An 18,283-nucleotide genomic window follows, 5' to 3' on the forward strand; every position below is an offset into this window, starting at 1 on the left:
AAAGTATTGCAACTTTTCTGTGACCGACTGTAGTAGAAAAAATTTTCACTTTAGGCATTTCACATCAGAGCTCTGACAGTAAATTTTAAGGTGCCTTTTCATGCCGACGATCAACGCTCGTTTTTGATATCAAAATAAGTCCTGTGACAAAAATTGATGAATATCAAGCGTCAATCTTGATAGTTGTACGTTTATAAAGTTTTTACAAAATTGTATATATATAATAAATTGTATATAAATTATGTACAATTGTTGTATATAAAATGAAATGTGCAGGATACAAATGACCTAAAGGGTTAACAATAGTGATATAAATTACAAATATTTACAAACAAATGAATATTTACAAACAAAATTGCTGTAAGATAGATATTTAGAACTTCTTGAAGCTTTTCTTTGATCCTGTTCCTTTCGACACCTTTAATACATTAAATTTTACTGTCTTGCTTAAAGGTCAGCATTCTCCAATGGTGACTACATCACCAATTTCTACATCTCTGAAACATAAAGTTCGTGAATATGAATGCTAAATTAATTGCTCATTTTTCTTTAAACATTATTTCGTAACTCAGATATATAATGATCATCAAAATATCTCAGTAGACCATCGTGATATAAATTATCAGCATAAAATTGAAAATTAAAAAAACTTTAATAGAAAAAAAATGAAATTTTAATGCAATCTTCTAGAGATTCACTCTAAATGTACTACTGGAGTAATGCAGTGTTAATGTTTATTATTACAATGCAATTTTTATGAATTTTGAAAAAATTTCTGTAAATTGCAATTTTAATGCAATTTTCTAGGGATTCACGCTAAATGCATTATTGGAGCAATGCAGTGTTAGTCTCTATCATTGCGATGCAATTAATTTGAATTACAAAAAAATTTAATTTTCTGTAACATGCAATTTTAATGCAATTTTCTAGGGATTCACTCTAAATGCATCATTGGAGCAATGCAGTGTTAGTCTTTATCGTTACGATGCAATTTTTGGAATTTTGAAAAAATTTCAGTAAAATGCAATTTTAATGCAATTTTCTAGGGATTCACTCTAAATGCATTATGGGAGCAATGCAGCGTTAGTCTTTATCGTTACGATGCAATTTTTTTGAATTTTGTAAAAATTTCATTTTCTTTAATATGCAATTTTAATGCAATTTTCTAGAGATTCACTCTAAATGTATTATTGATCCCATAACTTCTTTTCCTAAATAACAATCAATATTTTAAATAAATAATATTAATTACTACACCATATCTTATTAAATAAATCATTATTTAATATTTAATTTAAATTAGGGGTAAATTAAATTTAATTATAAAGAAACTAGATCTTTAAACAATAAAATATGAAACAAGACCGTTTATGTTAAATAACATTACTTTAAAATCCGAAGCGCCACTACAGTCTGAGTATTGAGATTGAGATGAACTAATATATATATTTTCAAACAAATGAATTAATTTCAGAAATGATAATTACGTTCCGATATGATTGTCGGCATTAAACGCAATTGATCTGAAATATTAATAATCCCCCCAAATTTCCGAAATTAATCTTAAAAAACTGTACTTAATAAACTTATTGCGAAGAATATTGCCTCGGCCGGGAGTCGAACCCGGATCTCTTGCACTCCGTGCGAACATCCTGAGCCTTTAGACTACCAAGACCTTAGCAATAATTCTTCGCAATAACCAATATAGAGAGTAATGCATTTTTTCAGCGCGCGTGTACATATAAACAATAAGATAGGAAACAAGATCGTTTATGTTAAATAACATTAATTTAAAATCCGAAGCGCCACTACGGTCTGAGTATTGAGATATTGAACTAATATATATATTTTCAAACAAATGAATTAATTTCAGTAATGATTTAATAATTTCAGATGATTTAATGATTTCAGAAAAATATAAAAATATAATGAATTAATTTCAGAAAAATATAAAAATATAGATCTTTAAAATTGACTAGAATATCTCCACTAATAATTTATTTTTAAAAATTATTATACATTAATTAACATAAAATTAAATTTTACTATTATTAGCTCTTTTAAATTCAAGAAATTTAATAAATTTATAAATTATATTTTAATAAATCCTACAAAAGGTACACTCAATCAAAATTACTTTTATATGTATATCTAATTTAAATTCATTTACATTACTTTCACTATAATCTACTATAATTATTTTACATTAATTAATAAAACTAAATTAAATTTTAATATTTTTAATTATTATTTAGGATTCCTTTCTACTAATTTACAACCATATATTATTTATATAATCAATAATTGTTACTTTATATGCTAATTATTAAAAATTAATTCATTAACTTCCATACATAATCTTTATCTACAATATTCCATCTAAATATACATTTCTGTACATTTATTTTGTTACTTTTCTCAACTATTTTTATTTCTGAAAATGACGGGCAATTTGTACACATTTTATTTAAATTTCAATTTATTAAATTTAATAAATTTGCTATTAAATCCGCCTTCATTTAAATACTTAAAATTTAAAATTTTTATAATAATTTATTCAAATGTAACTCATTTTTTTCTAATAACTCTACATTTTGATTTGAAATCAAATTAAAAATTTAATTTATTAATTATATATTTCTAATAAAATAATTTTCAAACAGCAATACATAAAAATTTTATCAGGACTTTCCTATCGTGGTCTATCATTTATAAAACAAATTTCTCTAACTATTTAAAATAAATTATTTAAATTTAATGTTTCAACATTTAATTTTTAATCATCATAAATTTTATTTATAATAATAGGATATCTAATTCTAATTTTTTAACTAATTTAACTATTTAAAAAAATTTATTATCTCTTTTCCATTTAAATTAAATTTTTACATATTTCATCATATAAAAATTCCTTTTATTTAGTATATTAAATAATTAATAAAAATATTAATTAATAAAAATTTACAATATTTATAATTTATAGTTTAACCGCTATTGCTGGCACTAAAATTTATAATTATTTTTAATATATAAATTACTAAATTTAATCGAACTAAAGAGAAATAAGCTCAGAGTGGAGACGAGTTGGCGGGCGGGGGGATGGGAAGAAAGGATAGAGAAAGGAGAAGGAGGAGAGATTGGGAAACGGTGTATGTTGGAGAGGAGGAAGGAGGAAAGGAAAAGTGAGATGATAGAATGGACGAGAGAGAGTCTAGAGAGAAGAGACTATCTATGGAGGGGAGGCGTTAGTGAGGAAAGTTTAAATGGATGGGGGGAGAATAAATGGGAGAGAGTGAGAGAGAAAGATATTGAGGTGGATGAGCAAGAGAGAGGGGAAAAGGTAAGGAGATCAAGATCGTGTAAGAACTATGAAAGAGTCCATGGTATACCTGAGTATATTCGAAAGTGCGGGAGGAAAGAAGGGAAAAAGATGGTAAAAATAGCAAGATGGAGGTGTGGAAATGAAGAGAGAGGAAACAAGTACTGGATGAAAGAAGAGGACAGGAAATGCAGACTGTGCGGAAAAGAAAGAGAAGATGTGGAGCATCTGAAGAAAAACTGTGAATACGTAAAGGAAAAAGGGGGAAGCAATCTGAGGGTTTTAAATGAGGATGGAAGGGGGTATGATTGGATGATGAGAATAAAACGATTAAGAGAAGAGAAAAATAGAAAAATAGAAAGATAGACAGAAAAGAGAAAATGGAAAATGTTGTGGATATTTTGAGTGTGTCGAGGGTATGAGTGTATGAAATATATGAATGAATATGAGATGGAAGGAGGTGGGTGTGTGAGTGCGGGGGGGAGAATACGGATGTGTATGAAAAGAGAGAGAGAGAGAGAGAGAGAGAGAGAGAGAGAGAGAAGGTGTAAGAGAGTATGAATGAAAAGAAATTGTCAAGTAGGAGAGAAAGCGGAGGAAATGCAAAATGTGAAGTAAAATGTAAAACGAGAGAGAATAAGATAGGGAAAGGAATGTAATAGAAATTAAGAAGCTAAGTTTAAAGTGTGATTTAATTTTTGGAAGTCTTTGTAATCACTTTGTGTGAAAGCAAATAAATAAATACTACTACTACTACTAAATTTAATCACTTAAATTTAAATTATTATAAATATTATTTTTTATAATAAAAATTATTTAAATTTTTTATAAAATTTATTATATTTAAAATTTTATTTATATTTATAATCATAAAATAAATTCTAAAATATAAATAAAATTTTTTATATTAGGTGTACAAATAAGTTTCCGCCGTTTGACAAAAAACGGCGCCACTAGCAAGCTATGGTTAAAATTGTCTGATGTAAAATATTATATCGTAAAGTTGGACATCTGTCAACAACATAACCTTGAAATACTAGCAATTTTGTATCAGCATCATATATTTTTTTTGTGCGGAAATGCCGAGTTTTGAGCCGAATAAGCGTCATTTGCGGAAACTTTTGATTTACTTCTTTAATTTGAAGAAATCTGCAGCTGAGGCTCATCGATTGCTTGTAGAAGCATATGATGAGGCTGCCTTAAGTGAGAGAAGTCGTCGTGAATGGTTTCAAAAATTTAAGAACGGTGAATTTGACGTCGAAGACAAAGAACGTAGCGGAAGGCCGAAAGTGTACGAAGACGCGGAATTGGAAGCATTATTGAATGAAGATTCGTGCCAAACGCAAAAAGAACTTACACTTATATTTTGACTTACATCAATAAAACATTATGTTTCGTTCTTTCATAATAAATGCTTAATTTTTGATAAAAAACGGCGGAGACTTATTTGTACATCTAATATCTTTTTTCTTATAATGAAAAATAAAAATTTTTTGTATGTATGTGTATATATATATACACATATATATATATATATATATATGTGCATACATATATCGTTTTGCGTGACGCTGTATGTGTCAGATAACAACGGCGTTATACGAGTCAATCAGCTGTAACGAGTATGACCCCGCGTTCACAGTACCGTTGCCGCGCAACAGTACTGTCAATTCAGTGTAGTGTAGTAGTGTGTTCTACACACAATGTGTGTGTGTGTGTGTGTGTGTGTGTGTATTTATATAGTATTTTGTGTCCATAAAATAGAAAAAAATGTAGTAGCAGAATATTGTCTGCTTTTGGTAAGAGAAGGTTATGAGTGGTTTCTAACAAGCGAATCATTAAGTACAATACAGTATCTCATTCTTATATTAACGAACAAGATTGTAATGCACCGTGTCATATTGTGTCTCTTGTTGGAAGGTACTCTAGAAGGCCAGAATGGGAAAATTAAATTAAGTTCCTGATTATAAATATTGTAAGAACTATATAATAAGAATTATATATTGTACAATTACGTTATATATAAAAGTAAATGCATATTAAACAGTTATTTAGTATTTATTATTTAAAATAAGTCCACGTTGATTTTCCCTGATTCGCGAAAAATTGATATTAAGTATTAATTATAGGCTGTAGCTATAAAAAAAACTGAAATGTTATATTTAGAAATGTATATTCGTATATTCAAATAAACAAAATCATTAAAATATTTTTTATTTAAATACTATTTGAAAGTATATAAATATTATATATAAATTATTTAAATAACTAAGATGATGAAATAGCCTATATGGTCAAAGTAAATCTTTATGTCTTGTAATATTTTTTACGTAAATTTTAAAATTTTCAGTTTAAACAAAAATTGTAAGATTATAAAATTTACTTAAAAGTATTGTTGGGATTAAGATCCGTTGGGACTAAGACCGTATAGGTAATTTTATTATGTTAGTTATTTGAATAATACACGGTTCATAAATATCCTAATGCAATAAATTATATTGTTATAAATTATACATATACACGTGTGTATGCTTACGTGCGTCATAACAAAAGTTATGTTTCACTTTGGTTATGTATTACTTGCATTTCGCACTCACATCTGTGATTTTCACTCTCGTGAGCATAGGGATATTGATTGCAACCTTGTATAAGATTCCGATAAGATCTGCTTCAAATTGGTGAATTCACGAATTAGATTCCATATTCAAAACGATAGGATTTTTCTATCGTTATCTATCAACTTTTTTTATCAGGACTCTCTGACAATGTTAATATTTTCTATATTTGTATTTTTTTTTTCGCAGAATGCCTCGAACAAGGAAACGCAAAACGGAATGAAGCACAAAAGAAATGTCTTTATATGAACAAGCACTTGAAGAGATTACAAAGAACAATTTATCCATTATTCGTGCGGCTGCAAAAAAATATAACTTGTGCCATGTATCTCTGATGAGATATAAAAAGAAGAAAAATTTTGCGAATGAGAAAGATGACACAGAATTCTCTGTTACTATGAGATATAAAAGCTGCAATAAAATTTTTATTACAAAACAGGAAAAGATCATGGTAAATTATATTGTAAGAGCTGCCGAAATATGCTACGGTTTTTCGTCTAAAGAAATTCGGCGATTGGCTTATGAGTTAATCAAAAAATAAAATTTGAAGAGATTTCCTCAATGGGACGAAAACTGTCTAGCCGATCAAGATTGGTTTTCTTCTTTCATGAAGAGAAATTATCAATAAGATGTCCACTTACTAGTCTTTCTAGAGCTTTAATCTTACAAATGTCAATTTATTTTTCGACAATTTGGCAAAAGTGATAGATATCATTTTGAAGCTAAAGACATATATATAATGTTGATGAAACTGGTATGACTACTGTCCAACGATCTAATAGAGTTGTAGCAAAGAGAGAGACAAGACAAATTGGAACTCTGACATTGGAGGAACGTGGAACATTAATTATGGTTAGCAGTTAATGCTATAGGAAATTCTATTCCTCCTATGCTCATTTTTCCGCTGATTCGATATCGAGAACATTTTGTGACAGATGGTCCTGTAGGATGTATCGGAGCTGGTAATGCCAGTGGATGGATGCAGGAAGAAGAATTCCTCATATTTTTGAAACACTCAAAGTTATACTAATTCATCAGTGAATTATAAAGTTTTACTCTTGCTTGATAATCACTCTTCACACATTTCTATACAATCCTTAGATTTCTGCAAAGAAAATGGTATTGTAGTTTTGTCGTTTCCATCACATTGTTCGCATAAATTGCAACCGTTAGATCATTCAGTATATGATCCTTTCAAAAAAGCTGTCAATTCTGCCTGTGATAATTGGATGAGAAATAATCCGGGAAAAACAATGACCATATACAATACTCCAGGAATTGTAAAAACAGCTTTGCCTCTAGCGCTTACCCAAAGTAATATTCAGGCAGGATTTAATTGTACTGGGATTTTTAATAGAGATATATTTAGTGAGTTAGATTTTGCCCCATCATATGTTACTGATAGAATGTCTGAATCAAATATTCTACATTCTTCTGTAAGTTCACAATCTACAAATAATGATACTGAACCTTAAACATCATTCATCGGAAATAAAGCTTCTCTTGATATAATATCAGATATCCACAAATACTGATTGATGAATGAAAGCCAAAGATTGCCGATCACATCTAATTTTGTTATTCCGCCTATTCTTGAAACAGCCAAAACCAATACAGAATTCCAACAAGGATCAGACAACGTTATTGTATTTTCCCCAGAAAATATTAGACCATTTCCCAAAGCTCCTCCTAGAAAATCAACACGACAAAGGAAAAAAAGAAAATCAGTCATCTACACAGATACGCCAGAAAAAGAAAATATACGGATTGAGTATGACGAAAAACAAAAGAAGAGGGTAAAAAAAAATTTACAAACCAAAGAAATCTAATACTATTGAAAAACAAAAAAAAGTAAATTTTTATACGTTGTTCCTTTATATTTTAATTTTATAAGAGTTTTATTAATAAAACTAATAAAATAATCATTATTTTATTTATAAATAGTTTGATACAATTGTCCCTCTCTACTGTTACAATTGTCCCAGGAGTTGGGACGCTTGTAACAAAATTCCTCATAGTCTTTAAACAAACATAACTTTTTTTCTAGTTATTATATATTAAAAAATTGAATCAAAGAAAATTTTCTAGCTAAATAAATTCTACATTTAACGGTATACTTTTTTAAATGTAAATATTATATTTTAACTGTTATAACACTTCAAAGTCAAAATGTTACTTTTGTTTCCGGTCTCCCCTACTTATGGATCTTCATGATATTCAAGGGCTACAATTGCGCTACAATGCGAAATATGGAGAGGTATTCATAGAGGTATTCGTTTTTATTTTAAAACCGTTAAACCGTTAAAACCATCTTAAATGTAATATCTTAGAGTATATCCACACAAACTTGCACAAGCTGCAAAACAAAACGTATGCATAAAGAAAATTATCCAATCACATTTTACATGCGTCTATACAAAGAGTCCCACGTAACTGTGATCACGATTTTTCCGGCACTTCTGGTGATCTGACAAAAATTAGTTTGGATAAAAGTTAATCAGTTTTCGTTTAATCGGCTATAAATTGCAATATTAAAAATTTGCAAAATACTCTTTTAGAAAGAAAGTTACTCTAATTTTTTTAAATGGAACTACATATTTTTTACTTCATAATATTGTAACTGGTGTCAAGAGTTCAATGACCTGCTATACTATGACCTTGAGATGACCTTACAATTGTGAGATTAATGAACGAAAACGTTTTTGTGAAAAATTATTTTATTTGTATTAAATTTTTTATATGGACTATTTTACAGTAGAAAAAGATTTTTGTATCTGCTACTTTTTTACAGACATAGATTCTTTTTTAAATGAAACTACATACAAAACAACAAATTATAAACAAAAATAATAGCACAACAAAAAAGCAGAACAAAAAATTATAACAAATTTAATGAAAGAAATTTTGCAATTACAATAAATGTTCGAATTGTAGTCCATTTTCTTGTAGGCACAATTCTATTCTATATAATAAATTTCCATTAGTTGCTCCTATAATGCTGTCATGGCGAATTTCTTCGCATACTGTACGGATTCACTGCTTTAAATGTTCCATATTTTGAATTGATACCGCGTAAACTATTGATTGCAAATGACCCCATAGAAAAAAATCTATTGGTGACAAATCGAGGGATCGAGGTGGCTAAGGAATTGGTCCGTAAGTTCCCAACCAACGTTCTCCGTATTTTGAATTTAGATTTGAACAACAATCCGAGCGTTATGAGATGGACAACCATCTTGTTGGAAATAAATACGTTGCACAACATCATTCAAAAGTACTTGCAAATGTTGGAAGTTGAGAACGAAGAAAATTAAAATAAGCTTGGGCTGTCAAATTCTGTTCATAAAAGTAAGGTCCAATCAGATGACCGTATACTAGACCATACCAAACATTCATTGTAACTTTCTTTGTTGAAAATTATGTTCTCAGAACCAATATGGATTATCCTTCGACCAAAAATGATGATTATTATTACGGTTAATTACACTATTATTTGAGAATTTACATTTATCTGTCCATAGGATATTCTGTAATATTTCAGGATTACTTTCGTATATGACAACTAGTCATACTATAAAATTTAGACGACGTTGTGAATCAATTATATGTAAATATTGTACTTTGGTCATTTTGTAAGGATGATAACGATTCTGTTTTACCTTATGAATAGAACTCTTAGATAAACCAGTTTCAGTAGCTACACAAATGGAAGTATGCGGATTTTCTTTTAAATGTGCTAAGATCATAAGAGTATTGTCTGCAGTTGTACTTAAATGTGGTTTGTTCCTTTTCTTCTTTTCAATTTCTCCATAATTTCTTAAATTCTTTTCAATGCGTACGAGTGATGTCTCTGTGGGTACCTTGTAGCATACAGAATTGCAGCTTCACGTGCATTCCTTTTTACATTCACCGAATATTAACAGCATATCAACTTTCTCATTATAAGAATACATTTTCGACAAACTGAGACTGAACTATGATTTGCTCTAACAACAAACTAAGACTGAACACAAGAACTGTTGAAGCGTTCGAGCTACGCTATAATACAAATTAGGTTGATATTTTTTCATACTACATACACGTGTACTATATGTGTCGGGAACATCACGAATTCCGAAATGACTACGTTTGTTCTCACGTGTGAGACTGCGTTCGGAAACACTCACTGATGTGCTAATACACAACAGCCGTTCGGAAATGTGTACTCGTGTGTATTCGATGTGCACTAGTGTAAGATCGTTCAGAAACGTCGAAAGAATCACACCGAGTGCTATTAAATCACCCGTATGAAAAGCAAGGGGAATCGGTGTGAGCCGTGTGTTATAGCTGCAACACAGACTTGCATAACGCATAATGCATAAGAGAATCAACCAATCGAAATTCGAAATTTAGAAGGAATGACTTATTCCTTTCTTTTTACAATCATATATCACCGTCGTTCCTCTTTACAATCATTCTACCGCCTTTCTTCATCAGTAAATTGTTTAGTTCGAGATTAGGGTTAAACGTGAGCGGCGAGGTGAAGTTGAGATGACACACACGCCACAGTCACGGAAGCCGTTCGGGAACACTCACCACCCAAAAGCACACGATACCCCCACTACTTCTTCACTGAAGTCACCAAAACACACCAACGAGTGATGTTTCCGAACGCAGCCTGACTGTAATGTCATCTCAAGGTCATAGTATAGCAGGTCATTGAACTCGTCTTCATACCAGTTACAATATTATAAAGTGAAAAATAATGCTATTTAAAAAAATTAGGGAGACCTTGACTTTTTTCCTAAAAAAAAGAGTATTTTGAAAATTTTTAATATGCAATTTGTAGCCGTTTGAAAACTGATTAACTATTATCCAAACTAATTTTTGTCAGATCATCGGAAATGCCAGAAAAATCGTGATCACAGTTACGTGGGACCCTATATAAAAGAAATGTGATTGGATAATTTTCTTTATGCATACATTTATGCGACTATGCAAGTTTATACCCTTATGGTCGCAGCACAGCTCTTGTATAACACATAATGCATAGTACATAAGGGAATCGACCAATCGAAATTCTTCTTTTTCATGGAATGGGAAGAAAAGAAAGATTCTGATTAGTTAATTTGTTTATTCACTGTGCGTTATGCGTTATGCAAAAGTTTGTGCTGCGGTCTTTAAGATGTTAATACAATCCTCGGATTGACTTATGACAATCTTAAATATAAGAATCGACGATGAATACCGAATTATTTTGTGTCGTGAAGTTAGTACTGAATCTTTCCTTGTGCAAAAAAAGTAAGAATTCACTAATCACAGTCAAGTATTCCCCTCTTATTCAACAGTGAAAAGGGAATTATACTCGAAGGTGATTGGTCAATTTTTACGGATTACGTCATTACGGCATACGCCATTACTGCATATAGCATTACGGTTATGGCCAATATATTGTAAATGCTCCCTTACTGTAGCTTGTAATGGCTCGTGTCTGTTATTGGAAAGCTCCCCCTATGTGTATGAGCACGCCATACCACATAACCAAGCATAACCACGCAAAGTAAGTTAAATGGCCGTTATTAAGAGCTAATTACTCCCTATCTCTATCTCGATTAGCTCGTACTGCGATAACATCTGTCAAATCCAGTGCGGTGCATCTGATATATGTACATACATATATATACGGCAATAGTGTATTTTTTTTAGATGAGATCACCTCTGCCTATTTGATTCACGCGCATGACGACGCAATCATATTGAATTTCCAAGTTAGGGATAGATTTCTGAGATGATTGAACCAAACTTGGATTAATCAAGAGACCAAGAGACTACTATTGCTTTCTATTTACACCGATTTTCAGATAATACTTATGACGTCGTAACTCAGTTAAATTCGCGTTTCTTTTGCATTCTGACAAGGGAGATTCAACTGAGTTTTAATCTGCACAAGATCGAGACCGTGTGCTTTAAGTGAATCTCGTAAACTCACTTTACAAAGTTCAAAGTGAGGTTATGAATGTGTTGACACGTGATAACTTTTTATCAAAATAAGCAAGTAGTGTCGTCATTAATCTGAATCTGAATCTGAATCTGAGAATAAGATACTCGGCACTAACACGTTAGACAGTTTCACTTGTGTGTAAATGAAAAGCACTTATGAGTCGGTTTCACCAACGCCGATTAGGTACTTGTTGATCGGCCGATTAACTTTGTCACCAGAATTGCCAACAGCAAGGCTTAAAAATCTTAATTTCTAACCTATTCATGATAAGGAAGAAGTGTAACGTGGATAATTAGATTTTGATAAATTAGATTTTGAAATATAAATACATTTTGAGTGCATATTCACAAATACGTGTTTTGTAATAGATTCATTGTCAAGAGATTATAGGTTAAACATGATAAATTTTTATTTTATCAGTTGGCAACAAAATTTAATCGGCGGATCAAGTACTGATCGAGGTGACTGGCGTCTGACTGGTGAAATATCATCAAACATGGTGAAACCGATCCTATGTCGATAGGATAATTTCATTGACTGAAGAGAATCGTATTAAGGTCACCAAAGATGAGATTTAAGACAGTCTCAAGTATAAAATCAGACTTGACTAGTGATTAACTTGTCGAATGCGATATTTCTAATTATGTGATTAATCGCATAATTTGTTCGGCGATAATTGCTTGCTGTTGGAAAGAAAAAGATTAGATCAGCGACAACGAATTGTATATATAAAAAATATATAGTAAAGTAAGCAATAAACTGCTCGTCGATTAAGGCTGCTTTCTTTTTAGGAGACATATATACCGACAGTTTAACATATACTCGAACACAATTTACCACATTGAATGGAACGCGATATGTGCAGTGTATGTCACCAACTTTTAATATCTAACCTTTTAAAAAATTTTAGATCAAAGATGGTCAAAAAATAGAACAAAATGATGGAAACTGGTTTGTGTATACATCTCTTCTCTAGCAGAGGCAAAGTGTGTCGATTTGTGTCAAGTGTATCAACTGTGAGGAAAGCAGCTCTCCTAAGAGGAAAGCAGCTTAAGCAGTCCATATTAATCGAAGTTTAGTCGAAGTTACAAGAAAATCAAGAAAATCAAGAAAATCGAACGAAAACAAGCGCCACATTTTTGTTGATTTCCTGTACCTGCCAGCAGAGAGACAGCAGAATCAGCAGAGACCTCTGCTGCTCTGCTACTTGCGGCTGTTCAATTATCCCTCTCTCTCTTTCTTTCTCTATTTTTCTCTCCTTCTCTTTCAGCGTGCCTGTTTCGTATGAGAATTTCTCTTCCGGTGGTTTAACCACAGCAGCGTCGCAAGAAAATTGTTCAGTGGCTTGAAACAACTTTAAATGCGATCCTGTTCCTGTCCTGGCGTGAGTCGATTCGCGACTGTGGCCGGTCACCACACTCTGTAGGAAAATGGCGGCAAGATAGACCGGTGTTATTTTGAAAGGTGCGTTTCTCCTGTGACGAGCGAATGAGCACGATGGATATTTCGAGTATGCTCGAAGTACAGGTGAAAGAAGAAACAGACGTCAAGGAGAACGGTAAACATAATAATAAACATAGGTGTGAAGGAGTAAACGACAGTGATGCGTGGCTCTTGTGTAACTAGGATAATTTTCAACGATTATTATTTATTCTAACCTGTTGTCGTGGTTTTCTGTTCAGTAACACCAGAAAACGATCAGGCGTCCAGCGTGACCAGCATGGCCCTCGCTCCATTCTCTCAGGAGGAGAGCAATTACCACAAGCTCATATTCGGCAACGGTCAGCTCTCTAAACAAGCATGCCTTGGCTTGTAACGTGTAGTTCCTAGTTTAGTTTGTAGTTTAGCTTTCTAATTGCGCTCTAGAGCCTAAGGTTTGTTTGTATAAGGGATATAAATTACAACGACGGAGATTTGCTTCTCACGAAACTGTGAGAATCGTGCATCATAGTGTAAATTTAATGTCCAATTTTATTTTTAGATATCGCATCGGTGCGATTCCGTAGAATTCATTGTACAGCCTGTGACATACACATTGGTTCGGCTCCGGCACAAGCGCATAATATGTTTGAACATCCTGTACTTCGTACATTATTGTGTTCAAGTTGTCGGGATTTTTATGGCGATGGCTGTTTTGAGCAAGGTAATGTTATAATTAATGTATGTTGTCTTATGTGTTCCCCACTTATTTGTGCTTGTATCTGGATATAATTGTTTGAATAATCTGTATTTTTATTTTGCTCTCAGGTGATGACGCTACAGATATGTTCTGCCGTTGGTGCGCTAATGGTGGCAATTTATACTGTTGCTCCTATTGCAGCAATACATTCTGTTACAAATGTATAAGGAGAAACTTTTCGTCTTTAGTGAGAAAGAAGATCGAAGCTGATGAAAAATGGAAATGTTTTGTGTGCCATCCAAGTGATTTGTATAACGCAAGAGCTGTGTGCTGGGCTCTACTTCAACATGTACAAACAGTGAAAAGGTATCGCAAAAATATTACATTACACGAATGCATTAATTTTTATTCAATTATATTTCATTCCAGTGTGGAAATCTTTATTGACATTCGTATTTGATGCGGTGCTATTTTAGGATACTTTCGCAGGACAAGAAAATGAGCGCTCAAGAGATCGAGGAGAAGATGAATTTGGATGAATCAACGTGTTGTCCGCGCAGAAGTAAACGTAAGCGACGAAGACTCGAATCCAATTCCGAAGAAGAAGACGAAACGTATTCACCTAAAGTCAATGGGATACCGGGACATATAAAACGTAAACAACTGAGGAGATTCAGGCCGATGATGCAAAATGGTATTGTTACGAAAGGAGCACAGTTTACTAACCGAATGCCAATTCCTATCAGACCACGCCCGACCGCGTTCCTTACCGGTCAATCTTTTAATGCCGAGTCATCGAAATCTGTCGTCGGTCATAAAAATTCAACTGTAACCCCATCAGAGAGTATCGTCCTTTCATCGCCCAGTGTGATTAATTCAAATACTTCGTTACCGTCGAGATTCGATCCCAGTGCGTTGCAGCAGCAATCATCTCCCTTGTATCGCACATCTTTTATGAATCCCTCGGGATCCACTGCTTACATTCAAACGCCTATTCCGGTGAATCGGATTATTCTCCCGCAGCCACAGCCACAGCCGCAGCCGCAGTTGACGTACCAGCCGCAGCAAGCGAGCTCTTATCAATCGTCGCAGTCGCTTCAATCTTCGCCAAACACAATGGTGTCTATACCAAATCCAGTGGATAGCAGACCTCTATTTATTCTTCCAAAGCCAAAAGATTTGGGTATAACGTTAACTCCTAACATAATCGAGCTCGATAGCGATTCCGATGATGAACCAATAGTTGTTGAACAGCAAATTGATTTGACGATCGACACAGAAAAAGACAACACGGACATCGATAAGATTGTACCTGTTGCTCTTACCTGGGAGAAGAGTGACGACGATGTAAGAGATGGTGTAAGAGAGGAACAGCCTCTGAAAATAACATGCGCGACTATAAAAAAGGATGTCTCCTTCAGCGAAATGATGTTGCCACATAATCAAGAATTGGATAAACTTTTAAATGATGCAAAGGAAAAGATGTACAATTTCTTTGACTTGAACAATACAGTCGAAAACATTGAAATAAAAGCGCGACAGAAAATCGTGCATTTCTATTGCAATATGCGTGATACGGTTTTTCAGTTGGTACACATCAACGATAGGATAGTACGCCAGTACATCGAATGGAGGAGATCTCAGAAGACGGAAATGGAAACGGAAACATTGTCTCCAGTTAATGAAAATTCATTGGAATCGTCTCAAGAAAATGTAGATATTCCCTTAGATATGATTTGCGTCAACGATTCTGATACCGAATCTGACTACGAAAATCAAGAATGTCAGATAATAGAGCCATCCGATTTAGTTAAAGATAATAATATTATTAAGGATTTATTATTTTGTAAAAAAAATGTTGTGCATCGTGGTATTGGTGATAGTAGTGTGCACTTGTCTGTAGACAAAGCAATTCAGGTGTATGATATTGTCTCGAGGGATTATGAGAAATGCATTGGTTATTCTATGCTAACGAAAACTGCCTATGATCCGAAAACGAATGATAGTGTATTGGATTCCCCACTTACGTCTGATAAGAATTTCGGCAAATACGAAGAACAGTTTATCTACTATTTACAGCACATAGAGGATAATGGCATTGAGACAGAAGATTCGAAAGGTTTGATAGATTTGGAAGAAACACCACTTCAGGAATTGCAAACGGATCTACCATTCACTTCGCATTTGTTTCAAAATATCGATTTACCTGTTGAATCTACTGATCAATTGAAAAATTATCGCCAAGGAATAAATGTCGATGTATCTATTGTATCTACCAATCAATTGAAAAATTCTTTATCAGAAGAAAATACCGAGTCATCTGCTGTATCTAGCAGTCAACTAAAAAATTGTCAACAAGAGGAAAATATCGATTTATCTGTTTTATCTACCGACCAATTGAAAAATTACCAGCAAGAAGAAAATAATGATTTGTCTATGCCTGCCAAACAATTGGAAAACTGTCAACAAAAGAAAAATATCGACTTGCTTATTGTATCTGTTGAGCAATTGAAAAATTGCCAACAAAAAAAACACTTGAGTAATAACACTGACTCGGTGACCGAAGATGACAAAAGTGACACACTGGATAAGAACGACGAAGAAATTGTTAATAATTCTAATATTAAGGTACAAGAAATAAATATAGAAATGAACGACAAGTTTCAATCAACGGAATTGCCAACAATTCATATAGATACAATGAACGATAATGTGATCGTATCACATAATGAAGCAAATTCAAATAAAAATGATATAATAAATATAGAAGTAGCTGCTTCCACGGAAAATGAAGAGGATTGTACTATTATCGATGATTAATGAGAAGGGGTTATTTATTAATTGTATTGTTGTAGATTAAATACTCTTACCATTCAATTTTGGAATTGATCATTATAGTAGAAATGCGTCTTGATTTGAAATTTTGATATTTTGCGATATCTCAAAAATAATTTGTATTGTATAAAAGTTGTACATTTCATTTCTAGATTTTAAAAAGATCCGATATAAAAGAATATATTGCGAAGTAAAAAAAAAGTTCGTTTTCAACGGGAATTCGAATTTATTCCAAATATACATTTTCACAACATTAAATTACTGTTAAGAATATGCTTTAACAAATATCTTAGAAAAAAAAACTGAGATCTTTCTAAATCTTATCTAGCAAATTAACAATAAATAATACAATTTTTTTAATTCTATGATTAAATGTAATAATATATGTACATATACACATTTTTTCTAATTTTCTATAAATTTTCCTTATTCAATAACAAAATCAAAAGCGTTAATCGGTATTTTTAACAATTTATGTTTTCGTTACTGAATAAATAATGTCTTAGCAACACAAATTTAAATAAAAAAATTTCAAAATTAAAAAATTGAAATCATAGTGGAAAATTTGAAAAAAATATGTAAAATTAGAAAGATGACAAATTAAATATCCGTATACATACTCTTTGATATTTTTGTATTTTCTAGTTTTCACAAAAAGGCAGCTTACCATATTTATCTTTTTTTTTTTCATCAATTTTTAAATTTTCGGCAGTTTAAAGAAATTTCTTTCTACTTAAAACTCTTCGTATATTGAGTATTATTCCTATAATTATTAACTATTATTAATTATTATTCCCATAACAATTGATATACGAAATATTTCGTACAGGTATAATAATGTATCTCGATTATGAAAATAATCGATACAGATATATTAATATTTTTTCTTACATATTAAACATACTGAATTTATTTCTTTTTATATTGATTACATATGAAAAAAGAATAACACAAGTGATGATTATTATTTTACTTTAAATTTTAAATAGCACAAAGTTTGCAATAAAATACGAAATATGATTTTATTGAAAAAAAATTTTTTTCTTTATTTTCCACTATTTAACAACAAAAATCTTTCAATTTTGTTTAAATATGTAGTTTACATGAACTTGTACATAATAGCAGTAAATGCTATGTAAAAAAATATAAATAAGATGTTAAACGATTTTTCTTATAATATTAGCTTGACGGGTTATATTATATAACCGATCATTGAATATTCTTTATTATTTCTATCAGCGTGTGTGTGTGTGCATATATATATATATATATATATATATATATATATATATATATATGCTACTCAATAAATACAAACATATATGTCATATCTAATTACTTGTAACTGCAAACTTATGCGTGTATGTCACGTTAAAATTTTGTGAGGAAAGAGAAGAAAAGTGTACGAAGAAAAT

At 31.7% G+C, this 18,283-nt stretch overlaps 1 protein-coding gene, 2 long non-coding RNA genes and 1 pseudogene across 7 annotated transcripts; 3 read left to right on the top strand and 1 right to left on the bottom strand.

Moving 5' to 3' along the window:
* Positions 1-153: 153 nt before the first annotated feature.
* LOC147906531 (uncharacterized) lies at positions 154-11,376 on the bottom strand. Its single transcript, XR_015548374.1, has 2 exons — positions 9,594-11,376; positions 154-497 (listed from the first exon to the last, which is right to left on the bottom strand). It is a non-coding gene; the product is annotated as an uncharacterized LOC147906531 (long non-coding RNA).
* On the top strand, positions 4,503-6,413 carry LOC147906532 (uncharacterized). The gene is made up of 2 exons (XR_015548375.1): positions 4,503-5,294; positions 6,124-6,413. It is a non-coding gene; the product is annotated as an uncharacterized LOC147906532 (long non-coding RNA).
* LOC147906533 (uncharacterized) lies at positions 6,824-8,336 on the top strand (annotated as a pseudogene).
* A 26-nt stretch (positions 11,377-11,402) lies between the features above and the next one.
* Positions 11,403-17,267, top strand: LOC105147602 (uncharacterized). Of its 5 annotated transcripts, none has more exons than XM_011058746.2 (6): positions 11,403-11,473; positions 13,185-13,472; positions 13,597-13,695; positions 13,896-14,057; positions 14,162-14,399; positions 14,510-17,267. In XM_011058746.2, exons 2-6 carry the CDS (start codon positions 13,403-13,405, stop codon positions 16,851-16,853), a joined length of 2,913 nt encoding a protein of 970 aa, XP_011057048.1. In that variant the 5' UTR covers positions 11,403-11,473; positions 13,185-13,402; the 3' UTR covers positions 16,854-17,267. The 5 variants fall into 5 exon arrangements, with proteins under 5 accessions (XP_011057048.1, XP_011057047.1, XP_011057045.1 ...); XM_011058745.2 differs by having other exon boundaries at positions 11,471-11,579; XM_011058743.2 differs by lacking the exon at positions 11,403-11,473 and adding an exon at positions 11,481-12,661 and having other exon boundaries at positions 12,825-13,472.
* Positions 17,268-18,283: the final 1,016 nt, after the last annotated feature.

This window comes from Acromyrmex echinatior, unplaced genomic scaffold (assembly GCF_024713525.1).
Source record: "Acromyrmex echinatior isolate Ae372 unplaced genomic scaffold, ASM2471352v2 Scaffold22, whole genome shotgun sequence".
In the NCBI taxonomy this organism is placed as follows: domain Eukaryota; kingdom Metazoa; phylum Arthropoda; class Insecta; order Hymenoptera; family Formicidae; genus Acromyrmex; species Acromyrmex echinatior.

Excerpts from the sequence above, each read along its gene's own strand:
- LOC105147602 (XM_011058746.2), top strand. The coding sequence starts at position 13,403 with ATGAGCACGATGGATATTTCGAGTATGCTCGAAGTACAGGTGAAAGAA. Across the intron at positions 13,473-13,596 it reads AACAGACGTCAAGGAGAACG|TAACACCAGAAAACGATCAG; the intron begins GTAAACATAATA and ends TTTTCTGTTCAG. Across the intron at positions 14,058-14,161 it reads CGATGGCTGTTTTGAGCAAG|GTGATGACGCTACAGATATG; the intron begins GTAATGTTATAA and ends TTTTGCTCTCAG.